The sequence below is a fragment of the Strix uralensis genome, chromosome 12, assembly GCF_047716275.1.
Source record: "Strix uralensis isolate ZFMK-TIS-50842 chromosome 12, bStrUra1, whole genome shotgun sequence".
NCBI lineage: Eukaryota > Metazoa > Chordata > Aves > Strigiformes > Strigidae > Strix > Strix uralensis.
In genome coordinates, this window is record NC_133983.1 from 11,303,745 (window position 1) to 11,321,637 (window position 17,893).

Here is a 17,893-nt window from a genome sequence, read left to right on the forward strand (position 1 = left end):
GATTTCTAGGAGTTTAAAGCAAATGATAAATTTAAACTTGACTTACATGGAACGAGCTACCTGGCTGAATTTCCTGATAGGTTATGAAATAGCGTAACCACAAATGTAGAACTGATCCTTTTCATTTAAGTACCTTATTCTCTTTAAAGGATTACTAGCTCACAAAATAGTCCCATTTTTTTTACTCCTATATGAGTAGAAAGTACAGGGTCTGAGATCTGTTCTGCAATAGCTGCACATATGCTATCTGAAAAAAAAAATTGTCTTTCATTCTGTTGTTAGAAAAAAAGAAAAAGAATTATCTGCTCCAGTGATTTCAGTGGTACTTGAATGTATGTTATTGTTTTCTCTGCAAATTTTCTCATTAATTGCTTTCAAATGTTAGCATTATTTTGACTATAGGAAAAAAATGAAATTTGTAAAAAAAAAAAATCTAGAAAATGCTTATATTGAGAAGATGTCTAGACATATTTAATTGCCTCATGGCTTCATTGCATTTCATATAATTGAATGAAATTGTTTGTGTTATATTTTTGGTAACCATTATTCAGAGATCAGAATATGTTTTGAAAGACAAAATCTCCACGTAATTATGGCAGAGAAGGTCACAGGTTTCAGCATCCTGTCTGTTTGCTATATCTACATAGTGTAAAAAAATAGAGTTAAAAAAGAAAAAAATCTTTCATTTTAACAATGTGCTTTATTTTGTAAATTATTTTGGATCTCTGGGGAAAGCCTGTGGCATAAAGAAATAAGTGAAGTATTCAGATTGAAACTTGGTTATTTTGACACCCAGAAAGAAGGGAAGCCAGCAGCCCATAATGGTGTCAAATATCCTTGTATTTAAACACCACAAAATTAATTTGTGCTTTTTCAAATTAAAATGGCCAGTGTAAACATTTGTTGATGTACTGATAAAGGAAAAAAATGGTTTTGATGCCATGGTGTTCATTTGTTTTTGTTTTTTAATAACTGAGTATGGAAGTTACATTGGTGTCTTGTTATAATTTATGTTGTTTTCTTATTCTGCAAACATGTAACTCTGAAAATAGATCTGCAGATTGCACAGAGTACTACTTATCTTATATCGTGTGTCACCTAATAGTTATGGAGCAGGTATTGTACCAAAATATGAATTGAAAAGCTGTAATTTTTTCTGTGGTTATCAGTCTGCATTAGTGTGTGATAAAGCGTGCTGCTTAAGAACTACCATTCACATGCCTTTGCACTGACAAATAAAAATGTATATAGAAATACCACCAAATCTGTAAAGCTACTGTTCTAGTTTCTGATGCATTGACATTGCAGCTGTGTGCTTAGCCTTGTTTTTTCATGAGTAGTTATCTGTTTTAATGACAGGTGGTCACTAGCTGCCAAGAAAAGATCCAGCACTGGTAAGTGAAGAATGTTTGATTACATGTCTAAAATACTGATGAGTAACGTAGTTATATTTTAGTAAAGTATTGCTATTTATTCTAATGATAGCCAAATCCTACTAGCATGTTTTTGGGATTATAGTTAGTGATAGCTCAGAATTGTTGCAGTGTACTCTCTTTAAAATGTATATATTTTCCACTGAAATCATTACTTTAAATCACAAATACACTGAGCCTCAGTGTTTATACTTCTGTTTTAAATACCCAGCTCATTCATCATTTTTCCCCAAGTACCTTGTGGGATGAATGCTGAATTTGCCTGATTGGTGAATAGGTACTCCCAGGGTAGAATTAATTGTTCTTGTTGTTTTCTTTCTAACTATGGAGCAAGTAGGGAAATTCTGCTTCCCTCCCTCCATCTGCTAAAACAATGTGAAAGTAATGTTTCCCTGTTCCTCCCCCCCCCCCCCCCCCCCCCTAAAGTACGTTGTAATGCTTACAAAGGAACGGTTTGTTATGTACAAAAATTATCTCTGGGAACTTTTTTCTCTGTTGGCAATCTATGGTTAATAGAAAACATGCTTAGTAAATAATAGTTTTGTATGGCATCTGAGGAAAATGTACATTTAATGGTGAATGAAATCTTATATTATGAGTTACTGTGAGATATAACAGTTGATCTTACAGATATCAAATTACACTATATCCATGCTGTGTTTACCATGATTTTACTGAGAGAACAACAGGAGCTGTCTTGATTATTGTCTGCAGGGTTATTGCAGAATCACAGCAACTGCCCCTTTAGTGGTGAGATTAAACCTTTGGTTATACGCCATCAAGCATATAATATTTTAAATTTATTTTAAGAGGCTTTTTCTTCATGCCTGAAAGATCTCCAAGCAAATAATTTATATTTAGTGTGTATCAAATGTTTTTAGTTTAAATGCACATAGGCTGCAAGCACTGGATAAGAGGAAAAAAATCAAGGCAATCTATACACATCATCATATTAAATTCTGACTATTGGCTCGCAAAAATAATCTAAAACTAATATGTTTCATTTATGTTTAAAATTGAGAGACTGCATTAATTTTCAATAAGGAAAATATTATTGAAGTGCCTACTGGTGCTGCTGTGGTGAAGTCAGGCAGAATATCCCCAGCACACATACTTTCTCAGGAGCTTTGCGGTGTTCATACCAATTTGGTCCTGTGTGAAATTCTGCATGTATATTCTTTCACTAAGCGACAGTATTTTTCAGAAATAAACTAATTGACAGAAAGCCTTAAAATTCAAACAGATTTTTAAAAGTTTGGGAAGTTGCAACAATTATTTCCTCTTATAAAAATGGCTGAGGTTTGTGGAGTAGGGTGGAAGGGTTGTCTGTGGAAGGAGGAGTCGCTCGTGTGTTTGCTTCCATGCATACTCTGGCTGTGGCCCCATGAACTTGGGGTTTTGGGCATAGACTGTCAAAAGGAAAACCTAACTTACTGACAGCTTTTATGTAGAAAAGCAGTTTATAAAGCATCCATGCAATCTTTACTTTATAAAAAATTATTTAAAATTTAGTACCCTTATTTAGGTCTTGATTGTGCAAGAGCTGAGTGCTCTTGTTTCAACTGAGTAATTTGTTCATATAAGACCTTTTAAGTAGTCAGTGACACAGAAGAATGTTAAATAGAATTGAGTGAATAACAATAGGGTTTTCAAATGCTTGGCTTCAGTATATTTCCATTAAATTATTTTTTTTCATTTTTTAGTACACTTGTTGAAGTATATTTCTAAAGCGATGAATCCAATAATGGGTCTGGTATGGGATTAGACATGTGTTTCCCCTTCTAGGGACATGTTCATAGCTGGAGTCCCAATATTCATCCTCCCTGTTCACTTTGTTTCTTTATTGTGTATCGGGACTGAGCATAGCACTGGCACACCCCAGAGCTCCTGTGACCATCAGCTGTAGGTGAAGAGGGAGGTCAGCTTCCTTCCTTGAGTAATGCTGTTTCAGGCCAGTTAATTAAAAGGATTGATTTTAATGTTCTTTATCTCCATGGTCCAGTTCAGGATGTGGCTGCACTTTTAGAGATTCCCATGGTGGAGGTTTGATATGCAAAGGGTAGTAGTCCCACTGAAAAAAGAAACATACTTTGCTCTGTAAAGCAAAAGAGCTTTTGTGGCAAGTGATTTCTCCTGTACCCTAATCAGATTATTCAGTAACGGGCAGCAGTCAGACCTTAAAGGCAGTATCTTCTTTTCAGATTAATGAAGAAATGTTGAATGACTTTCAGCCATGAAATGATGGGAATGTTTAATCCTGCTGCAAGTAGGGGGATTTTCATACCATTCCCTTCCCATGGAGTCGTCTCTTTGCATTTGAGACATGGGCGAGGCCTGCAGCTTTGGGATCATCTTTGTTTTTCAGGGGGTGGTTGAGTGCATCAGTGTCCATTTCTCAAATACAGATCTCTGTGAGGCAAAGGCTGGATTCTGTAAATATCATTAGTAATTGATTATTATTGTTGACACCAAGTTGCCATTATATTGTTTCCCCCCAAAGCATCTCAGTGAATTTTGTTTAAGATTCGTGAGTTTGTCCTTTCTCTTTGAAGGAAGTGAATTATATTTTCACTTTGATGTGGGCAATGGACAGAGAAACTTGCCTAAAATACCTGGGAGAAATCTGCTGTCAAACCAAAGCAGCAGCAAGCATCTTTTGTAAAGCAGTTACATGGAATAGAGTTTTAATATCCAAGTGGCATAAAAACCTAAATTCTTTTTTCTGGACCAGTTTAGCAACTTAAAATATGAAGTACTCCAGGTATAAAGTAGGGTGATTACAGCAAAGTTCAACTATGGAAGCAGATGAGACAAGACATAGGAGTATCAGATCCAATTTTTCATAACTAATGCTGAAGAATATTTCACTCTGCTTATGAATCTAAGAAAATCAATGATAATATTTTGAGAGTTGTGTTATCAACTATGACATTCATTTTTCAGTACATTTATAGATTGCTTTCCTGTATCATCCTCTGAAAACCTGTAATTTGCATCTTGGGTCAGCGTTGTTAAGTGTGCTGCTCCGTGCTTTCAGTTGCCTTTTATTGCAGAATTTACTACCGTATATATGTTTACTATTTTGAGGTGCAAGTAAACAATATCATCAAACCTGACATTTATATGCCAGCTACTTCATGAGGAGCTGATTTCTGACCATCTTCAGAATGGCAGCGGTCCATTAAAAGACTTTTTCCTGACAAATTTAAGAATGTCTTCACAAGAGGGCTTTTTTAGAGGGAGTGTAGTTGCTTGTTTTGCACACAAAGGAAAATCCCTGCAGCAATTGAAATGTTGTATCTTGCAAAGTCCTCTGAAGAGCCGGGTGTCTACCGTGGGAATAATTTGTCTAAGTTCACCAAGGCATTTCTCTCTTGAGTAGCAACATGTAGCATGAGCCTTATTTATTTACCTTTTGGATAGAGAAGCAGCAGAAGGGATGTACCCCACCTGTATTGTCCCTTGTCAGGGATTGAAGATGCAACAGAATCCTGGTGATCAAGCCATCTTTCAGGAGTGTTGACTCTTGGTAGGAACACAAAGTTCACGTGAAAATCAGAATTAATTAAAATTTTGTCCATTTATGTCAGCTCAAACCAAGGTCGTGAATTCTTTATCACAAGTGATACTTTGAAGAATTTGCCTCTTACGAAGCATAAACTGACCTTGCAGTTATGTTTCTAAATATTGATGGTGGTATAACTGTTGAACTTGAACATGGAGTGAGATATGCCAAATCACAGTGGAAGAACTGATTCTTTGCATCATAAAACATTCAAACTCAGAAAGACATGCACAATCTAAAATAATCATGTCCCTATTTTAATACACGTTATTCTGAAATAATCTAGCTATTATGTTTGTCATCACAAGTCTTTTATAAATAAGTTATTAAGTCTATCAACCATATGTGTTTAAAACAGCTTATTTTTCTGTATTTTTTGTGTGTTGTTGAATTGCTAGCAGAAAAACATTAACTCTTTACTTTAGATATGAAATTGAATCAACTTGAATTTGTCAACAGGAAAAAGGTGGAAAGTGATTATGAGGCTCTTCAGGAACGACTCCGCACGTTGCCTGATAAACTGTCCTACGATATCATGGTATGTATGCTGTAGAGTTCACACAAGAAAATGGGCTAAAATTTTTAGTAACTTGGTTATCTGCACTGGTGGTGAGGTGTTATTCAGGTTGCCATGTAGTACTTTGTCATGTTATATTTATTATGATAATAGTTAAACCTTTGCTTTTCTTTCTCTCTCTTCTCTTTGAAATCCATTATAAATTACAGTATTACTTACAACTGAGAACTGATGACTTAAATGCTAACACAAAACCTGACATGTTTGATAAGTAAATCTATTGTATAGAAAACTATAATTATGACTGAATTACGGTACTTAGTCATTTCCTGAGAAGAAAGTGGCCGTAGTATTTCCTGATTCATGGAAATAAACCCTAGAACATTGATTTTTACATAAAAAGGTGCTGCTAATTTTTGTTTCACTGATCTTCACATTGACTTAGTGATCTTTTCTGGTGCTTTGAATCTTCCCTAACAACTGCACAGCTCCCTGTGTAAACTTTACCCTGTTGGCTTGCACTCACCAGAATTTTGACCAAATTGGCTTTTCTCTCTTTTTTTCCTCCTCCCTTCTCAGGTCCAATTCAAGATACATCTTTGAAGGGAGGGAAGTTGTACTGTAAATAACTGAATGGCTAATTTCAGCACAAAGTGCCTGACTGCTTTCTTGCTTGGCAGCCTGGCTCCCTATATAGAGTTGAGCTGTTAGACAACGTTGGAATACGCTTACCATGTGGGAAAAGAGAGTGTTTCCCTTTCCTGTTCTAATGATTCAGCTCTGGATTTTGTATGTGTAGTCTATTTACCATGTGTATATGTCTGGCCACATGATATAAAGCAAAAAGATTGTGTTGTTTTGAAGCATAGAAAAAAACCCATTTTTAAAAAAGCTGGATAGGGCTTATTCATAGTTAAAGCAGCAATGTCAACTCACATCTGTTATTTTAAATGCATATAAATAGTTCCTATCCTGTTAGCCAAATATTTTCATATGTTTTCAATTTTGCTTTCATCATTTTGGGGGAAGAGTGAACAGGCAAATGGTGCAGTCTGCTATGTGAAAACCAAGTCAGGAAGGGTACACGTGTAGGAAAAGCACATTCTACATAGTCTTAATGTCAGGATCCTGCCTGCTGGAAAACTGTTTCAAGCACTGGTACCCTCCTGGATACTGAAGCTAGGGAAAACTGCTTTCCAAGGAGACAGATCCACTAGGCCAAGTGCTCTGCTTCATCACAAATGCAATGAGAAAGCGAGTGCTGTCCTGAGGAAATGAAGAAGGCAGCAGAGGAATAAAGTCAAGGGAACTGGCTGAGACAGATCTCTTTTTACCTTAAGAAAGAGAAAACTTGATATGTATGTGGTTCTTAGCTTTTTGCCACCTCCATTTTAACTTTGATTTTGGCCTCCTAATTTCTTGGCAATTGAAGCCCAAAGGCAGCCAGGCAGGTGGCAGTAGGTCTGAGGGTAAGAATGCAGGGGGCTCGTGCAGGAGACAGGAGTGAGGGTGGCCAAGGCCACGTCAGTGATAGGACTTGCCCAAGCACCGTCTGTAAAGTGTGAGCTGCGGAAGGTGTCTTAATTCATAAAAACAATGTCCCATACATTGTAATACACGTTAAAACGGGGGTTACACATTTTAAGCAGCACCTCTCAAAGTTACAAAATGTGTTCATCACCAACATTCTCATGTCTGAAGTATTCTGGTTTTATGTATTGTTGCTGTGCCTGGAGGGTCACTAGAGGACAGGCGTTGCTTGCTGGAGCATCGCTCGAAGGTTGAGGTCTGCGTGCTGGTGAATGATAAAACAAAGTGAGGTTAAGCATGGTCTGTGATCCTGCTAGTCATCCCACAAACTTACACTGAGGTTTCTAGGTACTTACTATTAGATATTGAGAAAAACAACTTATCTTTGAGTTGACCATACCTATTTAAATATTTTAAAAATTTTGGCAAAGCTACACTTGCTTTTATTAGGAAATGAATGTAGTCTGTGTATAACAAATACGTAACTCACCTATACAATAATATTTTTATTATCAAGGCTTACGTGTTAGGTTTAAGTGAATTTGTTTTCCATGCAAGCATTCAGCTACACTATAGTTTTATGTCACAAAACAACTTGTCTAGTTAAATACCACTTTTCTGATTTTGTAAGTACAATATTAAATTCAAATGGATCTGGTCACTTGAATATTTATGAAGGGTTAGTCATTAAATAACAGCTGTAAAATTTTTATTTCTTTAACTCAGTATTATACTTTTTTAAAAAAAACTAAGACATGAATGACTGCCTAGGTTTTATTTTCATTAGTGATTTTCAGCAGTTTTTTCTGTGCCTTTGACAGGTACCTTTTGGTCCTCTTGCCTTCATGCCAGGAAAACTTGTCCACACCAATGAGGTTACTGTTCTGCTTGGGGACAACTGGTTTTCAAAATGCTCAGCAAAGCAGGCTGTTACGCTGGTTGAGCACAGAAAAAAACGTATGTATGTTTCTGAACATAATAGTCGAAATTATGTATCTTTGTATTCATATATAAAATCAGTAGCATCTACTCTCTTGGGTTTTTTTTTTTTGTGAGATCACTAACAGAAGTCTCATTCAAATGTAATATCAATTTTGGACCATATCTTCCATCATAGTATTTTATTGGATATGTCTTAATTTTTTTAAAACATCCAGCCAGAGCTTTATTTTTAATGATACATCAGCTTAACTTACCAAAATTCAGGTTTTGATGTTAGATGTTAGAATACAAGATCAGTCAAGATTTGTTCATTTGTTTATTATACACAAAAGTAAAAAAGGAAAAACAAAACAAACCCCCCCTTCACTTTTCTTTAATGTGAGAAATGCTGTGTTCTCTTCCAGAAAGTGAACATCACATTGTACTTTTGCTCTTGGTTATCTTATTCCCTATATTCTATTCTCTTGTCTCTCATTTCTTTGCTGCCTTGTCCTCTGTTGTTTGGTTTGTTTTTTTTTTTTTAAACTTTGTCCATATCCTTTTCCAGCTTGCTTCTCCCTCTACACATGCTTTACTCCTGCTTGTTGGTTTTTTTTTCACTTGCTGCTCAGCTGCATTTCTGCCTCCTGCCCTCAATGTTCTTACCCACTGGTGTGGAGAGAGACACTGGATCTCTCCAGATCAAGTGCCATTGGTGACCGCCAAATTCTTCTTACATAGCAGCACATCTCAGAGGCACATAGGCAATTCCTGGTTTTGCTTCCAGCTCTTTTTAGTTGGTGGTGAGATCTTGGCTTTGAAGAGCCAGGACCACCAGCAAGTGGTGTGCATGGCACACTGTGAAGCCTCTTTATGTTAGAAAGAATAAAATATTTGATGTAAATGTCAAGGAAGGAAAAGCACAATAATATGGAAAATAAATTGGTACCTATTAGCCTTTGCTGTTTGCTTCAGATAAGCATTTGAGTACATTTTTTTTGTATTGGTTTTACCTGTAATCTGTCTCATTCCTGAATAAGTGCTCACTGCAGCTTTACCCTGTGTATGTTACAACTACCACAACTATTTACACTGGATTTTTGTTCGAGTTCAGCTATCCATGTTGCTGCCTGCAGCAGAATACCTCAGAAGTTCCCCATCTGAATACGTTTTTTTTCTTTTCAATTCTGTGCAAGCAATATTTGTGTAAGAAAAGTTGGTGGTTTTTATAAAAATTCATTTGCTGTATTACTTTAAAATACTCTTTTATGAAGAACATTGCCAAAAGTATGTAATTTCTATTTTACCTATTATCTTTCTTAATCTGGTTCTCCTGACACAACTTTGCAATTTTCTTTCTTACTGAACTGAATCTACATTATTTATTGTGACTTTTGCAAGATCTCAGGTCCATATCTTTTTCCTTGATTATCTGATATTTTTTTCGGTGCTGCATAATATTTTTGTCACCGTTACATTCAGTGAAATCATTTGACCTTTGCATAGTAGATGTTTGAACATTAAGTAGTCTGCTGGGAGACACACAATACATGCTGGACTCTTTCCTTTATGATCTTTCAAATTGCATTTAAAATACGAACTCAGAAATACTAATTTCTTTTAAAGCAAAATAGTCATTGATGCTGGATATAAACCCTCCATTCAGCTGATAGTTAACTTCAGCTGTGTGATGGCTGCCAGTGGGAGGCTCCAAAACACTGATATTAACTAAAAACTTTTTATTTAAAGGACTATTTTCAGTTTTGGATGATAAAAACCATATTAGCACATAGGATTCTGAAAAAAAAAATAATTTTTCGTAGATACACTTTTCTCCTTTAAGAAATAAAACTGACTTAAACTCTTTCAATCATTTTCACACTAAATGAGGGCAACTTAGAGGAGAATATTGGAGATTTTATTAGTTTATTCTAATTAGAAAAAAAGTTACCTACGTGAAAGACCTGTAGGCCATTGCTGTATAATGTGAATTGGCCACTTGTGGCACAAACGTGAAAGACTGATGTTTCACAAGTATTAGTTTAAAGTCTCTTTTGTGTATTGCACTGTAGTTATTTTCATAGGTATGACTTCTGACTTCACTGGCATTTTTTGGGCATAGGGGCTTCATAGTTTAGAGGGTGATGTATATTGGGCATTATCATTACATTGACACAATGTGATTTGATTTTTAGTACATAATCTTTTTGTTTTGGACATAAATTTCGTGAGTACGTCACACACACTGGAAAAGACAGCAATGCTTACTGCAGGGGATTATATTGCAAGCAGTCCCAAATGTCCTGTGTCCCAGTCGGAAGGTCCTAACACCACAAAGCTTTTTTAAGCGTATGCTTAAGGCCAGTATGTGCTTAAAGGCTTTGATACATAGGAATTGGGGTCTGAACAGAGCAAAGAAAGGCTCATGCTGAAATTGCTTCCTGAACAGAAAGGTGACAGTACTTGTTGACGGTTTGTTTCCTCAGTGACCTACATTTGTTTTACCCAATATTACTCTATTTAATTTAGATGGATATTTCTTCATAACTATCTGGTCAGCTCTGTTCAGATCACCAAAATGAACTCAATTAGTATAGCACTAATAATTCATTGCTTTAACAGAGATTAAGAGTTATAAGGAATTAAATACATTTTCATTGCTGAGTGGTGAGGAGTGGAAGATCATCTGTTCAGAGTTTAAGTTTTCTAGTGGGACTGGCTCTTAGGTAGAAATGGGTAAGAGATTCCTGTAACTCACTCACTTCTGAGCGTTATTTCTTGCTGGTTCCAGGGAGTTTTCTGTATTGCCTTTGACTAGTTTTGTCTGGGTCGGCCCATTGAAGGCCTGTGGTCGCCAGGGGTGACCCTGTTTGCCTTTGAGGACACCACTGCCATAACAGTCAATTTAATCAAGGTTCACAGAAAATTTTCTTTACAGTTTGATTCCTTCTCTGTGTGTTGGATGCATACAAGAATGGACAGTATGAATTTGCATGCTTAAGCAGTAACAGTGCCAGATAAATCAAACAATATCAGTGAGTATAGAGCCTTGGAAGTTAGGGATAGCAATAAGAGTGTACTATATATAAAAGCTTTAAATATTACTTAGTACTAATTAGGTCACCCTTTTTGTCTTAGTAGTTTTGTTAAATTTGCTTTTTAAAGGGGAATGAGTGAAAAAATGTTTGCTTCTGTGGAATAGAGAAATACCCAGCCACAGCAGGTTAATTTCTTGGTTAAAATTTATTTAATTGAAAGGAATAATTGAAGGGTGATTGTACTGAATTTTAAAAGTAAATGCACTTCAACTGACATAGCTTTAGGAAGCCCTATTTTGGGGATACTTTTTTGTTTGCATAGCTTTTGATTTAGATACAAACTGTTCAGCATTGTGATTGGTTGAAATGTTTTTGGTGAAATTTGGGACAGTCACTCATGTCAAATTTACTTTTTCATAAATTATTGATCATGTCTTCTTGAATAATATTTGCAGTAGATCTTTAATTTGCTGCATCCTGCGTGTTGAGTCAGTTCCAAAACTGTTCAAAAAAATAAATCTAGTGAAGTTTATGGAATTGCCAAGTACATTTTTAGTTGTTTTAAATTTGTTGCAGTTTGTTAAATCAGGTGGTACAGATAATGGGAAACACTTTACACATATGTTTGTGTGTAAAAATGTGAAGAAATAGTGAAGTAGATTAAAGGATATGCACACCAAATTCCATTATAATAAAAGAAATTAGCTTTTTAAGTATGTCACAGTTTAGCACAACAATAATGCAATTGTAGTTTTTTCTCTTACAATTATCTTGCTTAAGGTACTTCATAATATTTCTGTTCTCCTCAAGGCAAGACTGTATTGTCTCAGAATTCAAAGAGGGAATAAAGATTCTTTTTGTGAATATGGGATTATATCTTTTACGTGTTTGTGATGATATAAATTACATTTTTTCTCTATATCAGTAATCGCATTAATTCTTTAAGATGGGAAATTTTTCATTACAATAGTCCCTGTGGTAGTTACTATAGAAAGAAATTAAATAGATTTTTCTTGTAAATATTTGTGGATTAATTCAGTATGCAAGGTATTCCAAGTGTCTAAACACTTTAAAAGGTGGGAAATTAAAACATGCACACAGAACTAGGAGTGGTTTTATTTTGTTAAAATTTTATCAGATAAAAAAAATCCCACTTAAAGGAGAATTGTTGAACTACTTAGCAATTGTGTCTTCAATATATGTAAGAATACCCTTGCAGTGTCATGCTGCAAATGAATTCATGAAATGAAAATACTGATTACATTAACATACAGTATTGTGATAGTACCCAATTGTAAATTGCAGTATGTAACCTTTAATACAAATATTTGTGTCAATCAAAATTGACCGATAGCTTAGTATACAGGGTTTAAAAGATACCATTGTTTTTAATAAATAAGATGATCCAGGCGGATGAGGACCAGTTTGAATTTGTTCCTTATCAGCATTTCCAGAAAAAAGGATATTGTCTCCAAAATATATGATAGGAAGGCTTTCCATTTCCCATCTGTGAATGAGTGAAGCCTTTAGAGGTTTTAATGTTTCATCCAAGGGTGAAAATAACTTCCTTTATATTCTAAAGAATGTAACACAAACTTGCCTACTCACTTTTTGGGGGGAAAAGAACAAAAAATTCAGGCAGTGTTACAAAGAAATCTATCTGTTGCTTTTCTTTATTAAATATAAGTATTTATTTTCTGCTCTTTTTCTGCATGCTGGAGAATTTTCTTTCACTGTGCTTTTGAACATTTTTTTTGGCGATTTTTTCAATTACCGCTTTTTAGTTTGATAACCTCCATCAGTTCCTTCCTTAGCCTTGTTAAGTTAGGAGCTGATTCGGTGGAGTGCTAAGTGCTCTAAATTTGCTCTGCAGTTCCCAGGAGGTGTTTGGTTTCTCACAGGACCACAGTTTAGGTATTTTAACCAGAACACAGTGGAAAAAAAGTAAGGAGAATAGACTCCTTTCTGTAAGTTACATACTGTGATTCAAAGAAGCCCCTACCTTTTTATAATTCTTACTGGACAACAGAGGACTTGTCTAAATGCCAGCCTCCTTCATTTAGGAGGAATTTAAATGTATTTGTATAATTCTAGCAATTACATAGGTGTGTGAACCTAAAAGAAACGCGTTGCATTTACTTAGTGTTCCTAAAGCCAAATTACCTATACAAATTTTCACAGAAGAAAATCCGAATGACTTTGGTTTTGATACCAAGGGAACATGAAAAACAGACTGAAGGTTGTCTTTAAAAGGCGCAAGGCTACTGCACAAAGGGTGGCATTGCATTTTAAAGAACTAGTGCAGTTGCTGTTAAAAAGAATGAATTTATTTATGTTGTTGCAAGCACAAAGAGAGCTTAAATCCATATACACAAAAAGCAATCAGGATTCTCTTTTGAATCTTAAATGCATCTCTAGAAAAATGAACAGAAAAGAATAGAAAAACAGAGAAAGGTGTGTTGAAAATCTCTTAGGAGATAATTCTTTCTGCAGAACTGCAGATCTTACTTGTTTCAAGTAATCTGTGATAGTTTGTTGGAAAATTATTGGCAAAAAAAAATAGTTTGCTGCTGATTAAATATGTATTTATTGAAATACAGTTAAAAATCATCAGATGATTGATCTACTTATGCAGACCCTTAAAAGCAAGAAAATAAGTAACGCACTTAAAATAGCATGCCATAACTCAACCCATTAATAGTACTTGTAATTGTACTGTAGTGCTGTGCTTTTGCAAGAAAATACCTTCCATCGCCAAAGAATTCAGAAGTGGAGTATGTGCATTAGATTACATGATACTTTACCTCCAGCCTTAGTAGGATTAACATGCTCCATTAACAGACTGCATGGTAGGTATTCTTGTTTTGTTCAGGGGTCAGTCATAATTGTGCTAGAAATTGCTGATCAAAGATTTTGCATGCCAAATGCTATTCTGTGGTTCCCCCATGTAATTTCCCTTCTGCACCTGAAATGGGATGGTGGCAGCCCAGTGTTTCCATGGTGGGGAGTGAGAACCGCTGAGGTACTGCCTTCAGGGGCATGTACTCAGTTCTCACTCTGAAGGAACTGAGCCACTGTCAGTAATTGAGGTAGATGGTTGTTCCCTGGCTTGTATAAATACTCTGTGTGTATTTAACCATCTTCAGACTGGTTACCTTCTACTTGAGAAGCTGTGTTAGATGATGAAGAGATCTTGACTCTAAATCTCAATTGCATACAGAATTCTTTGTTTATACTTGATCTAAAATTTCTGTCCAGTCACCCATCCTCAAAAGAGATTATTTCCTAACTTTCCAGTCTTTTTCTTCTGTTATATCCATGAGACTGCCCCAAAGACTTAACAGAACGTAGCAGGGTAGACCAGGCTTCATCTCAGTTTGTCCTGTTTCACAGTCTGACTTTTCAAAATAGATCAACCTGTTCTCACTATTCTTGTCTGTTCTTACTATTTAAATCCCAGTGTAACACACAGTTTCCAGAAGTAACTAAAATAATGTCTATGATTCCCCAAATCCTTATAGACAACACTCCAAGGACATTAATGTCAAACTCAGATAATTAAAATTTGTATCCAGCCAAGCTAATTAACCCATTAAAGCCAAAACGCATATATGAGAATTTGTGTCAGTTTGGCATTAGTACGTTGTCATGTCTTGTAAAATCTGGCTTTGGTGGACTTCATTTCAACAATGAGATGTGTTCCCCAATTATTTTTCTCTCTACGGGTGTGTATGTAGCAAGCAGAGGGCTGCTTCTTAAAAATGGCTAATGTGTAAGGAAATCCAGTTAAGTCCTTTCAGACTAATAAGGGAGCTGGGAAAGAATGATCTAAATGTAAAGAAATCTTGCTGCCTGTAAATATTCAAAGGCAGCTGCACAGAGGAAATCTACATATCCTGATTTCTGATTCAAATACCTTTTCCTTTTAGTGGTCCCGGAAAGCTAGTCCTAGAATCTCTGGCTTGTCTGTGGTGCTGAACTGTCCTTCCAAGTGGTTTAGCTGAGACATGTAAATAGGAACTACTTGGGTTCACCTGAAAGCCATGTCAGACTTTTCTCAGATTATTGGATGTGACAAAAGTTGGACAACAGCCTCTGGTTCAATCCGTCTTAAAAGGCTCTAAGAAGCTTAAACTACAGGGTAGTAAGAGGAGGAGACTATGGAGCCTCTCTTACTCTACTGATATTTTTCTGGGGGTCTCAATGAATAAAAAACTTGTAGTTCGTAAAGTGATTTGTTTCTCGCTAGATAGAGTACATTTTAAAATTCAGTGAGTGATGTTGGAGGCTTTTACGATGCACAGTGGCAAGTTTAAAATGTGAAACTCTGAGCTTCCCCTGCAGTTAGGTGCATGAGCCCTCTTCCAGGAGACCCCTTCTTCGCCGAGGGGCCTGGCCACGGACAGGCCTCTCCTTGGCCGACCGGCCGGGCAGGCACAAGCGACCCAGCGGGCTGACTGGGGACACGGGGACACAAGTGACCCAGCGGGCTGACTGGGGACACGGGGACAGAGTGTCGTGGTAATCCCGGCTGTCTGTTGACGTGCTGTGTGGCCCGGGGCAAATCACTTAAACTGTCTGTTTCTTCATCTGTAAAATAGGAGAGAGTAATACTTACCTCCCTCGCAGGGCGCTGGGCAGATTAGTTAATGCTTGTACAGCATTTTAAACTAAAACGCTGTGTGTAACTGCTCAGTGTCCTTACCTAACGGAGCAAACCAACGCGCTCCTGTCCGGAAGGCAGCATCGCAAGCTGATGCTCCAGAAGCAGCGTAACCTAGATGGCTGTTGAACAATATTTAGATATACAGGCAATGACTGAGACACTCGTGGTGTTTAAGAAACAGCTGAGCATCACATTTACTATGAATGTAAAATAAAAGCCTGAGGAAAATTGGTCTCAAGCTAGACGTTTATGTATATTGAGACTACCTTCAAGAGCTGAAAGCACAGATGGGAGCATTTTGTATGAAAACTATTGCCACCTCTCTTTGATTTGGACTTTTGAGGGTGCGTTATACACCGAAAAAAGCTGTGGACGATGTTGATAGGAATTAACTGAAGAATAAAAGCTGCGTGCGACTGCTGATCGCTGCTGTGTCCGACGGAGGATGAGGCGGCTCTCGAAGGAGTTCTGTAAGGGCAGCAGGACTCTGACTGCACATGGAAGGAGCTGTGTCCTCTGAAGGGTGTGTGTTGACACCACTTGAGACGTCAGATGCTTTTTGGAAATAGTATTTCATCCACTAGGAAATGCAAATGCAGAGCATTTTTCAGGGGAGAATCTTAAGCTATTTCTTAGAAACAGCTTAACTAATGGAGATGACTGCACATTTGACACATAGGCTGTTGTTTGGTTTAAAGGCTAATGCTTTTGAAATACCCCAAAAGTTTGAGCTGTGTCTTCGTGCTTCTTGTTGGAAAGGATGGACATTTGCTTGAGTAGCCTTTTCCAAAATGCGTAATTTTCTTTCTAGACTATTTACTGCAAGCATTTTTGAGGAACTGTATTTGATACACTGTGAAATATCAAGAGGAAAAAACCCATACAATACTGAGTCTGTTAAAATTAGGATGGGAGTAATCTCACACGCTTGGTGGTAGTGTGTTTTGCCCTGGCTGTTTCATGCATAATTCCTTCCTGCATGTGCAGAGGAGGAGGAGGGATCTGAATCTGTTTGTAGAAGTCTGAGTCAGTAAGTAGATTTTATTTTGTAAGTAAAACTACAAACTCATTTTGTCTACTTAAGTGCATTTTGCAATAATTTTGTGATTATTAATATATTTTCACACATCCTTATCTGAAAGGCCTATTGTTATAATAAATGAAATCTCTGAAACATTTACAACTGCATACCCTAGCCAGAAAATTGTATGGGGAGTAGCTATGTATGTACTTAAAACTTTTTAGGATTAGCCTTTAGACTGGAGAGATACTTAATCAAGTACTAAAGTTAACGGGCAAAAGGAGAGTTAAAGAAAAGAGTAAGAATACTGAGAAAATACTTTGGAAATAGTTTTTCAACTAGAATATTTTGTGGTTAAGTTTTCCCTCACTACACGTTCCTGTCTGTAAAATGGGAATAGCAGAGTGCTCTGCCATACTTGTATATTGTGAAAACAAATGATTTAAGGTGTATGAGGTTTTTTACATGCCACAGTACTGGTGATCATGTAAGTATCATAAATAGAAGCAGTGCTGAGGAAGGAGCTAGGTAGATTGGTGAAGTGAGTTATTGCTTAAAAAAGTTCCTGGAGTGTGACTTTGCTGATCCCATAGTAGAGAGGATCTCTTTGCCTCCTTCATAGTATTGTATGAGACAGCTGCTTCTTGTATTGCTTTAATGATTCCAAAAAAGAATTTTAAAATAGAAAATCAGCTTACTTCTTCACAAAGGCTTTTAGCTCCTTCAGGGTATATAGGACCAGTAGGTGCAAGGTCTTAGAGATCCTCTGTTGAAACTAATTTATGTAGTAAGTCTTCCCTCCTGAAAATTTGCATTTGTATTAGTTTTGAGTTGAACAAAGAGTGCAAGTCTATTAATATTATTAGTATAAGGCTTTAATTGTGCCCTCTTTCCCCCAATTCTTAAGTCTTAGCAAAGCTGTGTTTCCTTTTCAGGCGGTTATGACCTTCTTCTTTTACAAATTAGTTTGTTTTTTATGATAACTTTAAGGTAAAAGTGAAACTTAAGTTTTTAATATTTTATAAATTGCTATTGAAACGATTCATTATTTAATTGGCACAAGAGGATATAGAAAGTAATGTCTCAAATGAACTAATATCTGAGAACTGAGTAGTTCTTAAACTAAGTTTGCAAAATTGCAGTAAAGCGGAGTTGCCCAGACTGAAGAGCTGTCTGCCTTCTGCCATGTGTGGAAAGTACAG

The 17,893-nt window shown here is 36.4% G+C and overlaps 1 protein-coding gene across 1 annotated transcript in view; it reads left to right on the forward strand.

Moving 5' to 3' along the window:
* URI1 (URI1 prefoldin like chaperone) overlaps positions 1–17,893 on the forward strand; it is a 42,897-nt gene that overhangs the window by 11,147 nt on the left and 13,857 nt on the right. Inside the window, exons 2-4 of the mRNA XM_074882192.1 lie at positions 1,360–1,394; positions 5,458–5,536; positions 7,867–8,002. Coding sequence (XP_074738293.1) covers positions 1,360–1,394; positions 5,458–5,536; positions 7,867–8,002 — 250 coding nt within the window. The remainder of the gene's footprint in view (positions 1–1,359; positions 1,395–5,457; positions 5,537–7,866; positions 8,003–17,893) is intronic.